The 13,070-nt window shown below is 44.3% G+C and overlaps 1 protein-coding gene across 1 annotated transcript in view; it reads left to right on the top strand.

Moving 5' to 3' along the window:
* The window catches only part of SCP2 (sterol carrier protein 2), a 44,062-nt gene extending 37,474 nt beyond the window's left edge, over positions 1 to 6,588 (top strand). The window contains exons 14-16 of the mRNA XM_066597588.1: positions 3,206 to 3,335; positions 4,299 to 4,378; positions 5,982 to 6,588. Coding sequence (XP_066453685.1) covers positions 3,206 to 3,335; positions 4,299 to 4,378; positions 5,982 to 6,077 — 306 coding nt within the window. The 3' untranslated portion in view covers positions 6,078 to 6,588. The remainder of the gene's footprint in view (positions 1 to 3,205; positions 3,336 to 4,298; positions 4,379 to 5,981) is intronic.
* The last annotated feature ends 6,482 nt before the right edge of the window (positions 6,589 to 13,070 follow it).

The raw sequence follows: 13,070 nt of genomic DNA, 5'->3' as shown, positions 1-13,070 counted from the left end.
CCAGCCCAGAGAACAGCTGATCAGTAGGGATCCTGGGCTAACAAAAATACACAATGTTATAGTGAGCTTTCAAACCTACTTGGGTCCTTCTTTAGGCTTAAAGCCTGAAGAAGAACCGTTAGTAGGTTCAAAAGCTTGCTGTAACATCATGTATTTTTGTTGGCCATTAAAAGGTATCAAATCTACAAGATTACTTGGTTTCTCTTGCTGGAAACAACCACATTTTGCTCTACTGGCTAATGCTGCCTGTCCACGGGCATTGCGGTATCCCACGGCGGAGATCCGCCGTGGGAGCTGCCGCCTAGGGGCAGGAGCCGGTAGACGGATCTCCACTGTCAGCCTATCTGACAGATAGGCTGACCAGGGAGAATCACGGCAATTCGCAGCATGCTGCAAATTGCCGGCCACGAGCAGAGAATCGCAATGATTCTCCGCTCATGGACAGGAGGCTAACACTTTCCATAGTAACGCTATGGAAAGCTTCAGACAGCGTGATTTGCCGTCGGAATCACGCCCGTGGACAGGGGGCCTGATGCAGTACTAAACGTTTTTTTCATTTCTAATAATAATCTTTATTTGTGTAGCACCAACTTATTCTGCAGCGCTTTACAAGCACCGATAATACAACAATTACGTTTTATATACAATCGGTTTGAAACAAACAGGGTGGGGGTGCTGTGTAAGGGGCTGTTGGGAAGATGAGGCACGGGGGAACACGGGCGGTACGGGAATTACGTGTGGAAAGCCATTATTAGGAAGCAATCTGGGTAGGGGCGAAATGGAGGTGCAGGGGTCATATGCGATAGGCAGGGTGGAAGGTGTGGGGAGCCATAGGGAGGGGCAGGGGGACTAGGTCAGGGGATTTGGTCTGCCTCCCTGAAGAGGTGCGTTTTAAGGCCCGTCTGGAATTTCGTGCATCGGGAATTGTCCAGATGCCTTGAAGTAGAGCGTTCCAGAGGATGGGTGCTGCTCTGGTGAAGTCCTGTAGGCGAGCATGTAAGTTTTGTATTAGAGGGGTGTTTAGTCTGAGTGTGTTAGCGGATTGGAGTGTGGCACGCTGGGTGGTGTATGGACAGAAGGGAAGCGATGTACAGTGGCGCGGCGCTGTGGAGAGCTTTGTGGGGGAGGAGTTAAAATTTCGTTCTTCAGTGGATGGACAGCCAATGCAGTGACTGGCATAATGCAGAGGCATCTGAGGAACGGCTGGATAGAAAAATGAGCCTAGCTGCCACGTTTATTATGAATTGGAGAGGGGAGAGTCTGCGGGGAAGGCCAATGAAGAGTGAGTTGCAGTAGTCTAGTCGGCAGTGGATGAGGGCGACTAGTGTTTTTTAGTGTGTCCGTGGTGAGGAACGGACAGATTTTAGCAATATTTAAAAGATGCAGGTTACATAGTCGGGCCAGAGATTGACCTCTCCTTTACCCAACATCCAGAGTCCAGCGCGACCCTCAGGTAGGGGGCGTGCTGTCTGAGGGTTATGGTGGTGCCAGATACTAAAGTGGAGATGTTGGGGGCGGGGTGAGTGAGGGGGGGGGGGCTGGTTGAGGGCAGAAAGACGAGGGGGTCTGTTTTTGAGAGGTTAAGATTGAGAAAGAGGGAGGACATGCTGTTAGAGACAGCAGACAGTGCGATTTTGATGAAGCTCCCTTGGGTGACTATATCAGTAACTTTCACGTGTAACATTTACAACCCAAGCTGCAGAAAAACATTCCTGTTGATTAAAAAATGATCTTTGATCCAATCGGTGAAGCTGTTCTGTGATAAGAGAAGGTATAAGGTCAAAATCTAAATTCTAGCGCATCGCCTCTAGTCATCTGGAATAAATCCACTATGACATTGTACTTCATATGTACTACATCATCCGGTTTAACTTTCAAGTCGGTATTTTCTCTGCAGGTAATAAATTCATAATCACATGTTTGTATAATGCAGATCTCCTTTACAGCACTTCAAGTGTAAAAAAAAAAAAAAAAAGCAACCAAATATCCCCATTAATTGTAGAATTTATCAGTTGTCTACTGGAATAAATGCTACCAATCTACATCGCCAGCCTTAGCTATGTGCGATCCGTGCAATCATGCAGGGCACTGGCCACCAGCTTGTAAGTTGGCACCAGCGGATCTAGAGTGGGACAATTGCCATCCCTTAGGTCCGTCCGGCCAGATATTCTTCCTCCATACAGAAGCATCTTGTAGAGCTACATGAACCATCCTCCTCCTGGCTCTGCCTCGGATTGTCAGAAGGGAGGAAACCGAGCTGGGAGGAGGATGATTCATGTAGCTCCACAAGATGCTGCTGCATGGAGGAAGTGAGCATATTAAATAAGTAGGTCTAAACTAGTCACTGAGGAGGGACATCTGAGGGCACACAAGGGGCTGCTATTAAATTATGGGGGGCACAAAGGGCACTGCTATTCTATGGGGGCATATGCATGTATTATAGGGGTACTAATACCATATTGGGCAGAAGAACTACCACCTTGTGGAAATACTATACCTGTAGGCTTCTAAAGGCACAAAAATGGCAAATGGGTACAGAAAAGAGGGGGACAATGAGTGGTACTTTAGCAAAATGGGAGCACTGAAGAGACCCCACAGGAGCAATAAATAGCTAATGGCCACGGAATTCAATGCCTCCTTACTATTATACTGTATTAATTGCCTTTTTAGACCTTGTTGACATCACCTTTTAATGAGCTACACTTAAATTGTAGGTCAGGACAAGCTCCCGATGTACATGCTAAACATCTATAGGGCTCCATTCATCTGAGGGAGGCAAAAACTGTCTTTCTGATCGCCGTCAGGCTGTTATATCTTGGCATACCTTTATATTGTATTGAATAGCGTAATAGACTTCACTGTTCCATAGAAACCATCTTCTATATATAATGGCATCATAATGGTTAGACAAAGGGGTTCTATCAACTTATCTGTGCCCTCCTGCAGCATGATGGCTTAGTTTTGCTACTGCATTACTTGTTATGAGTTTGTTCCTGGTGCTGTACTTATGTTATGAGCTTGGTTCTACTATCCTATATATTCACGGAGCTGTTCTGGTGTGGGTTATACCATGTACTATATAATAGGAGGGAGCAATAGAAAATTTCACATAGAGTGCCATCATACCCAAGGCTGGCCCTGCAGATGTATAACACGGTCCCAGGACTACTGCATGATTCATAAAATGCTTGTACCTGTCTTGCAGGAAGGAGAGCAGTATGTTAAGAAGATTGGAGGAGTCTTTGCCTTTAAGGTGAAGGATGGACCTGGTGGAAAAGAGGCATCTTGGGTGATTGACGTCAAGAATGGCAAAGGCTCTGTGCACTACAATTCGGGTAAGGAAGAGCCGTTGAATGGATTTCTAATATGGTACTGGTGGGATAGATAGATTTTTTTTTTTTTTTGCTTGTGGGTTTCTTAAAGATTTGTGAAAGAAAAATAAAATTTGAATTGTCTCAAAAGCTCCATCACATGTTATGTTCTATAGATGTTCACCATACAAGCCTCTTTCCAGCGAGAATAGGGTCTCACATGGGCACCATCCAGCCTTAACACTTAAAGGGGTATTCTGAACACTTACTATTGATGACCTATCTTCAGGATAGGTCATCGGTAGTTGATCTGTAGGGGTCTGCTGCTTGAAATCCCTGCCAATCAGCTGATCCTCTGGCCGCTGTCGGTGCATCTGTGCTGGTCTTTTGCATCAGCGGTCAGATACAGAAGTGTAATGGGCTTTGCTCTCATTAAAATCAATAGGAGTTAAGACTTCTTTCTGTTACACTTCCGCCCTGACCACCAATGTGGATGTCCAGCTTGGCTGCACTAACAGTGGCCAGAGGGTCCTAAACGGCGGCCCCCTGCTAATGAACTATGCCCATAAAACCCCTTTTAAAAAGTCGCTGTTCCCAATGACCCAGAACCATAAACTAAGTTATTATGGTGAATGTATGGGGAGCTGGGAATGGCATTTTTATATCCAACTGGTTCCTTCGCTCTAACCCATTGAAGTCTACATGTGGTCTGAAAACTTGACTCTTTAGCCGGCTGTGCACTTTCACTGCCATAGACTTCTATGGGAGAGCGCATGCACAAGTTGTCTGAAAAGCAGCAAATTTTCAGACCACACATGGACTTTGCAGGGGGACACTGTGGGAACAGGGCAGCAGGTGAGTGTAAAAATATTATCACCTTCCTAAACAGCACTAACTTTATATTAAAAGGGAACCTGTCACTACTGAACAGCACCATAAACTAAAGTCAGAGAGAATTGAATTTGGTTTTCTTTGATTGTGTTGCAGATAAAAAAGCTGACTGCACAATCACAATGGCAGATGCTGACCTCCTCGCTTTGATGACAGGCAAGATCAATCCACAGACCGTAAGTGTCCTACCTATCGATTAAGAAATCTGATTACCGTCTTGTATTGCGCGGCTGTGGAGCATTTAACTTCCTCCCAATTTTTCGTATAATCTGCCATCTGACCATGGGCTCCTGTTTATAGCAGTCTGTATTCCCCATGTAGAGCTGTAGACACTGCATCACTTCTTCTCTGCTTTTTACTTGGATGCTGTATTTGAAATCCGAGTCATTTTTAAAGCTTGCAGGTATAGTCAACGTATTCCTATAAGCATAAAGGGTTAACTGCACTTCTAGAATAACCTTTAGTATGTCAAAGGCTTTGCTCTGTGGGGCTCTGGCTGCTGAGACTTGCAAATCACAAAAATAAGGGGCTTTAGCGTTCACCCGAGCGCTGTGCTCCTTCGTCTGTTGGCTCCCCTCATCAGCTTAAGACGGATGCATAGACTTCTATTGACATGTATGTGTCGGTCTTCAACTGCCAAGAGCAGCCAACAAGCAGCAATGACAGTAGGAGCACAGCGCTGCAGCCCCTTCATTTGAGCGATCAAAAGTTGTCAAAAGTTTTTTTTAAAAGTGCAGCTCTTTAAACTTTTCTGCCGCATGTTTGGTAGCTAAAGGCCTTTTTATACGGCAGATGAATTGCCCATACAAGCGCTGATTGACTATCCAAGTTGATCAGTGCCCTTTAAGGAGGACTTCACACAGGATCGGGATCGCCTGAAGAAATGGTCACACAGTCATTCATGCAGCTGTTCGTTTCCACGTTTGTCAGGAGAACCCTTACTTTACAAGAGTTGATGTGCGGCCGGAAAACAAGGACTTTTATACTGCATAAAAATCAGATCAGCAGATAAATAAGCGAAGATGTTTGCACAGAACAATGCTCAGGAAGGAGTGATGTAACCATAGGGTGTGTGATGCCTCCTTTTAGTATATTGGCCACATAAATGGTGAAGTGGTGGAAGGCTCTAAATTAGAAGTATAGAAATGGGTTGGACCAAGACACTTGGAGGCTGGAAGTGGGAATTGGGTGTCTAAGCATGTCCAACATCAGCTTGCATGTATGGGATTAAGTAGGTGGGAATAAAATATCAGACATTTGGGATTAGCTGTGGGGCTAGATGGGAGGAGTCTGGTAAACTTATTTTGTGTTAAACTCCCTCCCACAATATTCCTCATAAGGACGACTAGCAGTGACCCCAGGGCACCTGCTGGTCTGTTGGCAATATTGACCAGACAGGGCTCTAGGCGCATGGTGCTCCAGCTTGGAGGAATAGTGTGGTACCATGACTGGTTAGGCTCTGCAACTATTCCAATAAATGTCCCCCCCCCCCATCCTTTTTAATGGAACCAAGGATTTACCTAAGCAATACCCGCTTGCACAAGTAGGTTTTCCAGCGTTTTGTGAAACCTCCGTGGAACATATCAAGTGCTTATAATCCTAAGAAGACCTTATAACCGGCCTTTTATATAGTGCAGTCTCAAGCCCAAAAAACTGTTGACATAGGGTGGCATTTATAGAGGGGGGGGGGGGGGCTTGCATTATAAATTACAATGTACTTGCTGACACGTTACAGTTCACTTTTACATTGACTCTCACTAATCTGTTTATGCCTCTCAGGCTTTCTTCCAGGGCAAGCTGAAAATCGCTGGGAATATGGGCCTTGCCATGAAGTTGCAGAGTCTGCAGCTGCAGCCTTTGAAATCCAAGCTCTGAAGAGATAATGCATCTGATATATGACCAACCTCAGCAGCGCAGCAGATGCCAACCTCCATGCCCAGATGTCATCAGCGTTGGCTTCTATAGGACCAACCACAACTGCTGCTCTCCCTACCTGAGAATAGAATAATGCCCCCTTTATTTCTAAGCGTATGGCGGAGTGTAGCTGTGCATGCGCACATGTATATAGGTTTATGAATGTGGCCTTTTAGAAATCCTGGTCTACACTGCGGGGCTGTTTAGAAATGAAGGGACCTGTTGGGGACATTGTTAACGGCTTGACTTAATCTGATGTCTTCTGTCTTCTCAGTACTAATGGATCGACATAATGTCTAAAGCAGATTTATAGTGCAGCAGTGATTGAACTACTGTAATTCCCGTGATATTAGAATGCCAACCGAGTCTCTGCTGCCGGTATCTGTACAGCACAGCCGCAGCGGGGCTCAATGCAGAATTCTCTAACTTGTTAATAGTCCAAATAAGATTTAATAAACCACTAATTTCACAATTTTCAGGCTGTTTTCTGCATACAGAACTTTTATAGACGAGATGATCAGAGGGGTTTCTTTATACCACATCAAAAATGTTAAAGGGGTTGTCCCGCGGCAGCAAGTGGGTCTATACACTTCTGTATGGCCATATTAATGCACTTTGTAATGTACATTGTGCATTAATTATGAGCCATACAGAAGTTATAAGAAGTTTTTCACTTACCTGCTCCGTTGCTAGCGTCCTCGTTTCCATGGAGCCCGTCTAATTTTCGGCGTCTAATGGCCAAATTAGACGCGCTTGCGCAGTCCGGGTCTTCTTTTCTCAATGGGGCCGCTCGTGCAGGATGCCAGCTCCGTGTAGCTCCGCCCCGTCACGTGCCGATTCCAGCCAATCAGGAGGCTGGAATCGGCAATGGACCGCACAGAAGCCCTGCGGTCCACCGAGGGAGAAGATCCCGGCGGCCATCTTCAGCAGGTAAGTAAGAAGTCACCGGAGCGCGGGGATTCAGGTAAGCGCTGTGCGGTGTTCTTTTTTAACCCCTGCATCGGGGTTGTCTCGCGCCGAACGGGGGGGGGGGTTGAAAAAAAAAAAACCGTTTCGGCGCGGGACAACCCCTTTAAATTACTCCTGCACAGAGACGTCACTTGATATTTTTGGGCCCCAATGCAAAATCTCTAACGGGGCTCCCCCTAGATTTGCAATTGGTATCCTCCTATGGGACACTGGAGTCTTCCGGAAATTTCAAGTACCTATACTGGGGGGTGTGACTGCAACCCCTGCACTTTATATAATGTCCTGCCAAAAGTAATTGGACACTTGAGAGAGAATCAAAAGTTTACTCTGACTGAAGCTAACTTCACACCAGCAAGCGGGATATGAGACCAAGAATCCCGCCCCATATTGCGCTCCCCGCCATGTGAAAACAGCCTCGCATCACTCTAGGGATGCAGGGAACCTTCGTCTTGGCTGTCACAGTTGCTGCAGAATCGCAGAGTTTCTCCCACAGGTCTTAATGGGGCTGGCGATGCTGCCGCCAGCCCCATTGAGAACAATAGGTGGGGCGATGCGAGAGCACACAGGAGGATAGGACATGCCGCCATTTGGTTCCCGCATCGCATGCGGGAAAACATCACTCATGTATGACCCAATAAAACCTGTGCCTCATGACGCCAGATGACATATTCCTGATCCAATGGGAGGGTTGCTATTGGGCTCTGGCTGGGCAACATCCCTGGGACTACTATGGTGGTCATTATTACTACTGGGGCCACTATGGTGGGGGGGGGAGGGGACACCCTATTAATACTTGGCCCCCATAGTGGCCCCAATAATAATGGTGTCCCCTATATTGGCCCGAGTATTAATAGGGCGCCCCCCCCACCATAGTGGACCCAGTTGTGTGTGTGTGTGTGTGTGTGTGTGTGTGTGTGCGCGCGCTATTGGGGCTCAATCCCATGGACGTAAGCACATTTCAGTCATGCAAATGCGATATGTATTTGCACAACCAGACATTGCTTACGCCTGCGGTTTTTGCCTGCTCTGACTGCATATTTGCACATGAAAAAAAAGAACATAGACAGGCTCATTAAAATGGTGTCCAAGTCAGGTTTCCTGCGTACTCGCTGCGTATTTGTGCCTGCCCATTCACTTCAATGGCTTATTGCAGTATATAATACGCCCCAACAAGGTCATTATGCTGCATATTTTTTTTCTCACAATTTAATTCAATGGGTTGTATTCGCTGCGTATTCCGCACACAAGACATCTCAGTCATTGCAGACCGTTACTAAGGGAAGTGCAATCCAAACATGATGGGCGACTTTTGCCGGCTCTTACAGAGGAAAGTAATGTTTCATACAGGAAAAGTCAAGATCCAAGCATCATTCTCCATCACAAACAGTCGAATAGTAATATTACGGCACGTCCAAAGGTTACCATCTTAAATAAAGGAAATGGTTCGTAACTTGAAAGTGAGACGTGCCGCTATTATCCAATGTTACCGGTGGAACCAGCAGGTTTTAATTTTACAGGAACTTATCAATTACTTTCTGCTATGAACGTGTTTTTGTTTTTTTTTCATTTATTGCATAGTGTAATCCTTCTGTGTAAAAGCGCCGTAACAGGACTTGCCATGATTTTAGTCCTTCAGTTTCCAGTGTCTTGGAAATCAAAGACTTTTTTAATGAAAACCAATTACAAAAGTTTTCATTTCCAAAACATTGGTTAACTCATTAAAGGCTATGTACACCTTTACATTTTTTTTTTCTTTTAAAGCTGCACATTAACCCATTTACGACCAGCCACTGTATATATACGGCGGCTGGTCCTGGGCTTAGAGCACTGCTGATAGTAAAATTACAGGGTGCTTTAAGTCTCCTGCCTCTGCAATCAGTCAGAGCAGGAACGGGTTATCAGCTGTTAGTGACAGCTGATAACCCAGAGCAGAAGGCAGGAGGGGTTTTTAACCCTTCCTGCCTTCTGCTTCCCTGATATACAGTGCTCAATGAGCACTGTATGGGGAAACTGAAAGTAAGATGTACTTTCACTACGGGAGCCTCGGGGGATCATGTGACCTCCCGGGATTCCCTGCTACTGCAGAGCTGGAGGGTCAGACTAGACCCTGGCAGCTCTGCAGGTGATTGTCACCACAGGGGTTGCTTTCCCCTGTAACTAGGGCTCCTATGGATGCCTCAGCTACAGTGGGAAAGTGTCAAAGGGGGAAAAAATGTGAATGTCCCCCAGAGGTCTTATATGACGTCATGGGGGACACAGATAGTAAAAAACATAATTACATACATAAGTAAAACAGAATAAAACAACAATACATACAAAAAGAGAATAACACAAAGCAGACGCCAACAAAAACCGTTGCCGTATGCGCCCTATAAACCAAAACCATACATACTATATATCAAAATGTCCGAAACAAATAAAGGGAACCCATTCCCATACTTTATTGTAGTGTAAATATAAAAGTAATTTTTAAAAAAATTATAAATGTTAAACTATTTTTTATTTTTATTTTTTTTAAGCTTTTTACCCCCAATAAAACTAAAAAACAGAAAAAGTCACTGAAAAAGATATTTTAAAAAATTAGTCCTATATGTCATGGAATAAAAACACAGCAAAAATAATTTTGGTAGCTAAAGGAAAAAAAATAGAGCAGTAAAACCGCCACATGGGTAAAATCCCTAAAAAGTGTCTGGTCCTTAAGGTACAAAACAGCTTGGTCCTTAATTATATTTAACCCCTTATGTGACAAAACAGTTATATTAACCCACCTATTTGTAATTATAACTTGAATGTATATACTTGCATAAAGGGCTGATTTTTTTAATTTTTTTTTCCATGCAGTAACTATGGCTGTCCTGCAGGTGGTGCTATTATAACTGCAGTAAAACAACTGGTGGACATCCTATAATGCAGTAGTTCCTTTTCACAACATTTTTTACTTTTCCTTTTACTGGGATCTATTCCTGTTCTTGGCAAGAAATATGCAGATGAAGCACAAATCTGCTGTGTAATATAAATCACATGTTGCACATGTCTAGATAGTTGGAGATTACTGGGGATTATGCAACCGATAGCGATATAAAGTGCATGAACCAACTGGCTGGAGAGGGCTGATACGAAGGAAAGTCAAATCAAGCAATTGCTACATGTAGGGCACTGACATCATATCTTCCACAATACATTCCGGTTGTGCTGCTATCATGTCCACAAGTTCCACTTCTAGTATTATTATTGGATCTCCTGTCAGCGGTGGCCGGGATCCAGTTCTAGTTTGCTGACAGCACTGCTAAGTTTTTGGAGCGCTGCTGTCGCTGCAGTTCTAGTAACACTAAGCTATACAAATTCTATTTAAGGTTAAAAAAAAAAAAAAAAAAATGACAAGTTCTCTCCAATCCTGTTAATGGGGGATAACTTGCTGATCGGTGGGGGTCGCACTGCTGAGACCCCTTACTGATCCCAAGAAGGGGGGGGTGAACTCCATCCTCTGAATGGAGCAGCGGTTGTGCAAGCGTGCTGCCACTCTGTTCACTTTCAGTGGGACTGTTCGGGGGTAACTTGCAATTCTGGCACAACCCCTTTAAGTCCTCTGGCACATGAGAATATTTGGGGTCCATGTGCTATCTGATGCAAGTTGCACCTGAGTCTCTGGAACTGAACCCTGTTTTGGCTAGTGTGCAACTTGCCTAAAGAGTTTTATCGGAATGGTAAAGTTTACATTTGGGCTCGATAAGGAAAGATATCAAACGTTACCTTTTCAGGCTACATTCACATAGACAAGTGCAACATCTAGCTGAGAAACTCAGACCGATATCGTGCTTGCCAAGTTGTAATTTTTCACGGTAAGGCAATGCATTTTTGCTTAAAATTCGCATTGCTGTGTGTGCAAACATGGTGACCACCTCCCATTGACTTCAATTGGGGGGGGGGGGGGGAGAGAATAACCAAAGCCTCCATAGATACAGGAGAAAGGATGAAACAGGACTATCCCAGTTCAGGTCTGATAGGATGAAGAAACCAAGAAAGGTACAAGGCCCTCAGGGACAATCTTTCACGAAAGAACTGATAAGACTAAATGATAAGCAACTTGCTTCACCTGGGAGAAACATCAGACCTTTGTTAACTCTGTTTCCAGAAAGGCAGTACCCAAATGTGGTTTGAAGTAACTGGAAGCAACAATTGGAGAATCTTGACAATGTGTGTGTTGGAGATGGCCCCAATTAAAACTAATAAAATAAAATGGTGAAGTTACTTACCATTTAGTCTTACTCATTTCTTGAAGGCTTGTTCTTGAGTGCTTTGTGCCTTACTCTGCTGCTTCATCCTGGACCATTGGACTGGATTGGACGACTGCAGCTGGCGCTCTCCATATTGGATGACGATCCTCTGCCACCCATTTAGGTTGTATACAGAAGGGCGGCTATCCAGTGTTGTGGTGCACCCCGCATTTACAAATGTGACCCCACTGCACCAGGTGAGTCTGGTTCTGTACATCCACTTGTTCTCGTCTCACTTGGGCTGCTTTCTTTTTTTTTTTTTTTCCATACATTTTTGACGTTTAGGCCTGAGGAAGGTACCATTCTGGCACCGAAACGTGTTGCTGAATAAGCTGCTTCCACTACATCTGGATTTGGACCTCCCTTTTGAAGCATGCCGTAGACCCGTTTTATCCTTTCTCTTGGTTTGTGTTTAAAAAAGAAAAAAAAACAAAAACCTAGTGTTCCATTTTGGTTTCATTTTGTAATCTTGAAACAAATTCACAGCAGTTTGCACTCTTTCAGTTCATAAAACATGATGAAACATTGACAACCTTTGGCAACGTTTCAATGCATGTCTATGGGTACAAAAACTGAAGCATTCTCATTGTGTTTAGCCGCTCCCACCACAAGAAAAGCTAGAAGGAAATGAAAATCGTTAGTGTGAACTTACCCTTAGGGCTCCTTCACACTGGCGAGTGGGATATTAGCCCGATGTCGCACTTGGCACCATGTGAAAACCCTGTGGATGCCAGGTGTTTTCATCTGAAAATGGGCTTGCATCACTGCGGGGATGAAGGGAATGCTCTGACGCGGCTGTGAGGACCACAGAGTTCTCCCCCTTCTAGCTATTGATGACTTCTACTCAAGATACCACATATAACAGGGAAAAAAAACAACAGCGTTGCGATGCCAGAAAATACATTGGATCATCTGTACACTAATCCAAATCACAACATCCACTAAATACATATCACATGAATAAATCAAAAAGGTAAAAAGGAAAATAAAAAATTGAAAAAAAAATGTATCCATTAAATGGATAAAGTACAGTAAAGGACCAAATTTTGCAAATACACTTTATATTATAAACTTTGTGCTGACAAATATGAAGTGTTAGTGCATATAAGGATGGTGCAACCAATAGACAATATGAAATCTAAAGTATAGTGCAAACGTTATAATAAAGGAGAATGGCATGTATGGAATAGACGTATTGTAGCCGCCAGATAGACTGCATGTAGAATCAAAAACCAGAGAAAGAGTGCTGTGCAGGGTACAGCCTAACCCACATGTATCACTGGTGTCTTTGTGTTGGAAGCAGGCATTCACTTCAATAGGACTCTGCCTGCAGTACCAATCCAGGCCACTACACAATGTACAGAGCTGTCTGCTTCCTGCAGCAAAACAGCTCAGTACTCAATGGACGAACAACTGATTGCATGGGTTCACAGAAGGTAGACCCCCACTGATCTGTTGTTGATGACTTATCTTGAATTTAGGTCACCAATTCCTAGAAGTGGCACAATCCCTTTAGGTTTAAAGGGTTGTGCAAAGTTATAAAGTTATCCCACACAATAGGGGATAACTATGATCAGTGGTGGTCCAACTACTGGGATCCATACCGATCTCAAGGATCCTTCCATAAGTGGAGTGGAGAATTCGCATGTGTGCCATTGCTCCATTCATTTCAATAGGAGCATCAGAAAGTTTCTCTCCTCCAAAAACTGAG

This window comes from Eleutherodactylus coqui, chromosome 3 (genome assembly GCF_035609145.1).
Source record: "Eleutherodactylus coqui strain aEleCoq1 chromosome 3, aEleCoq1.hap1, whole genome shotgun sequence".
NCBI classification, from domain to species: domain Eukaryota; kingdom Metazoa; phylum Chordata; class Amphibia; order Anura; family Eleutherodactylidae; genus Eleutherodactylus; species Eleutherodactylus coqui.
Note: the sequence above shows the minus strand (reverse complement) of the source record. Positions and strands in the feature narration are given on the sequence as shown.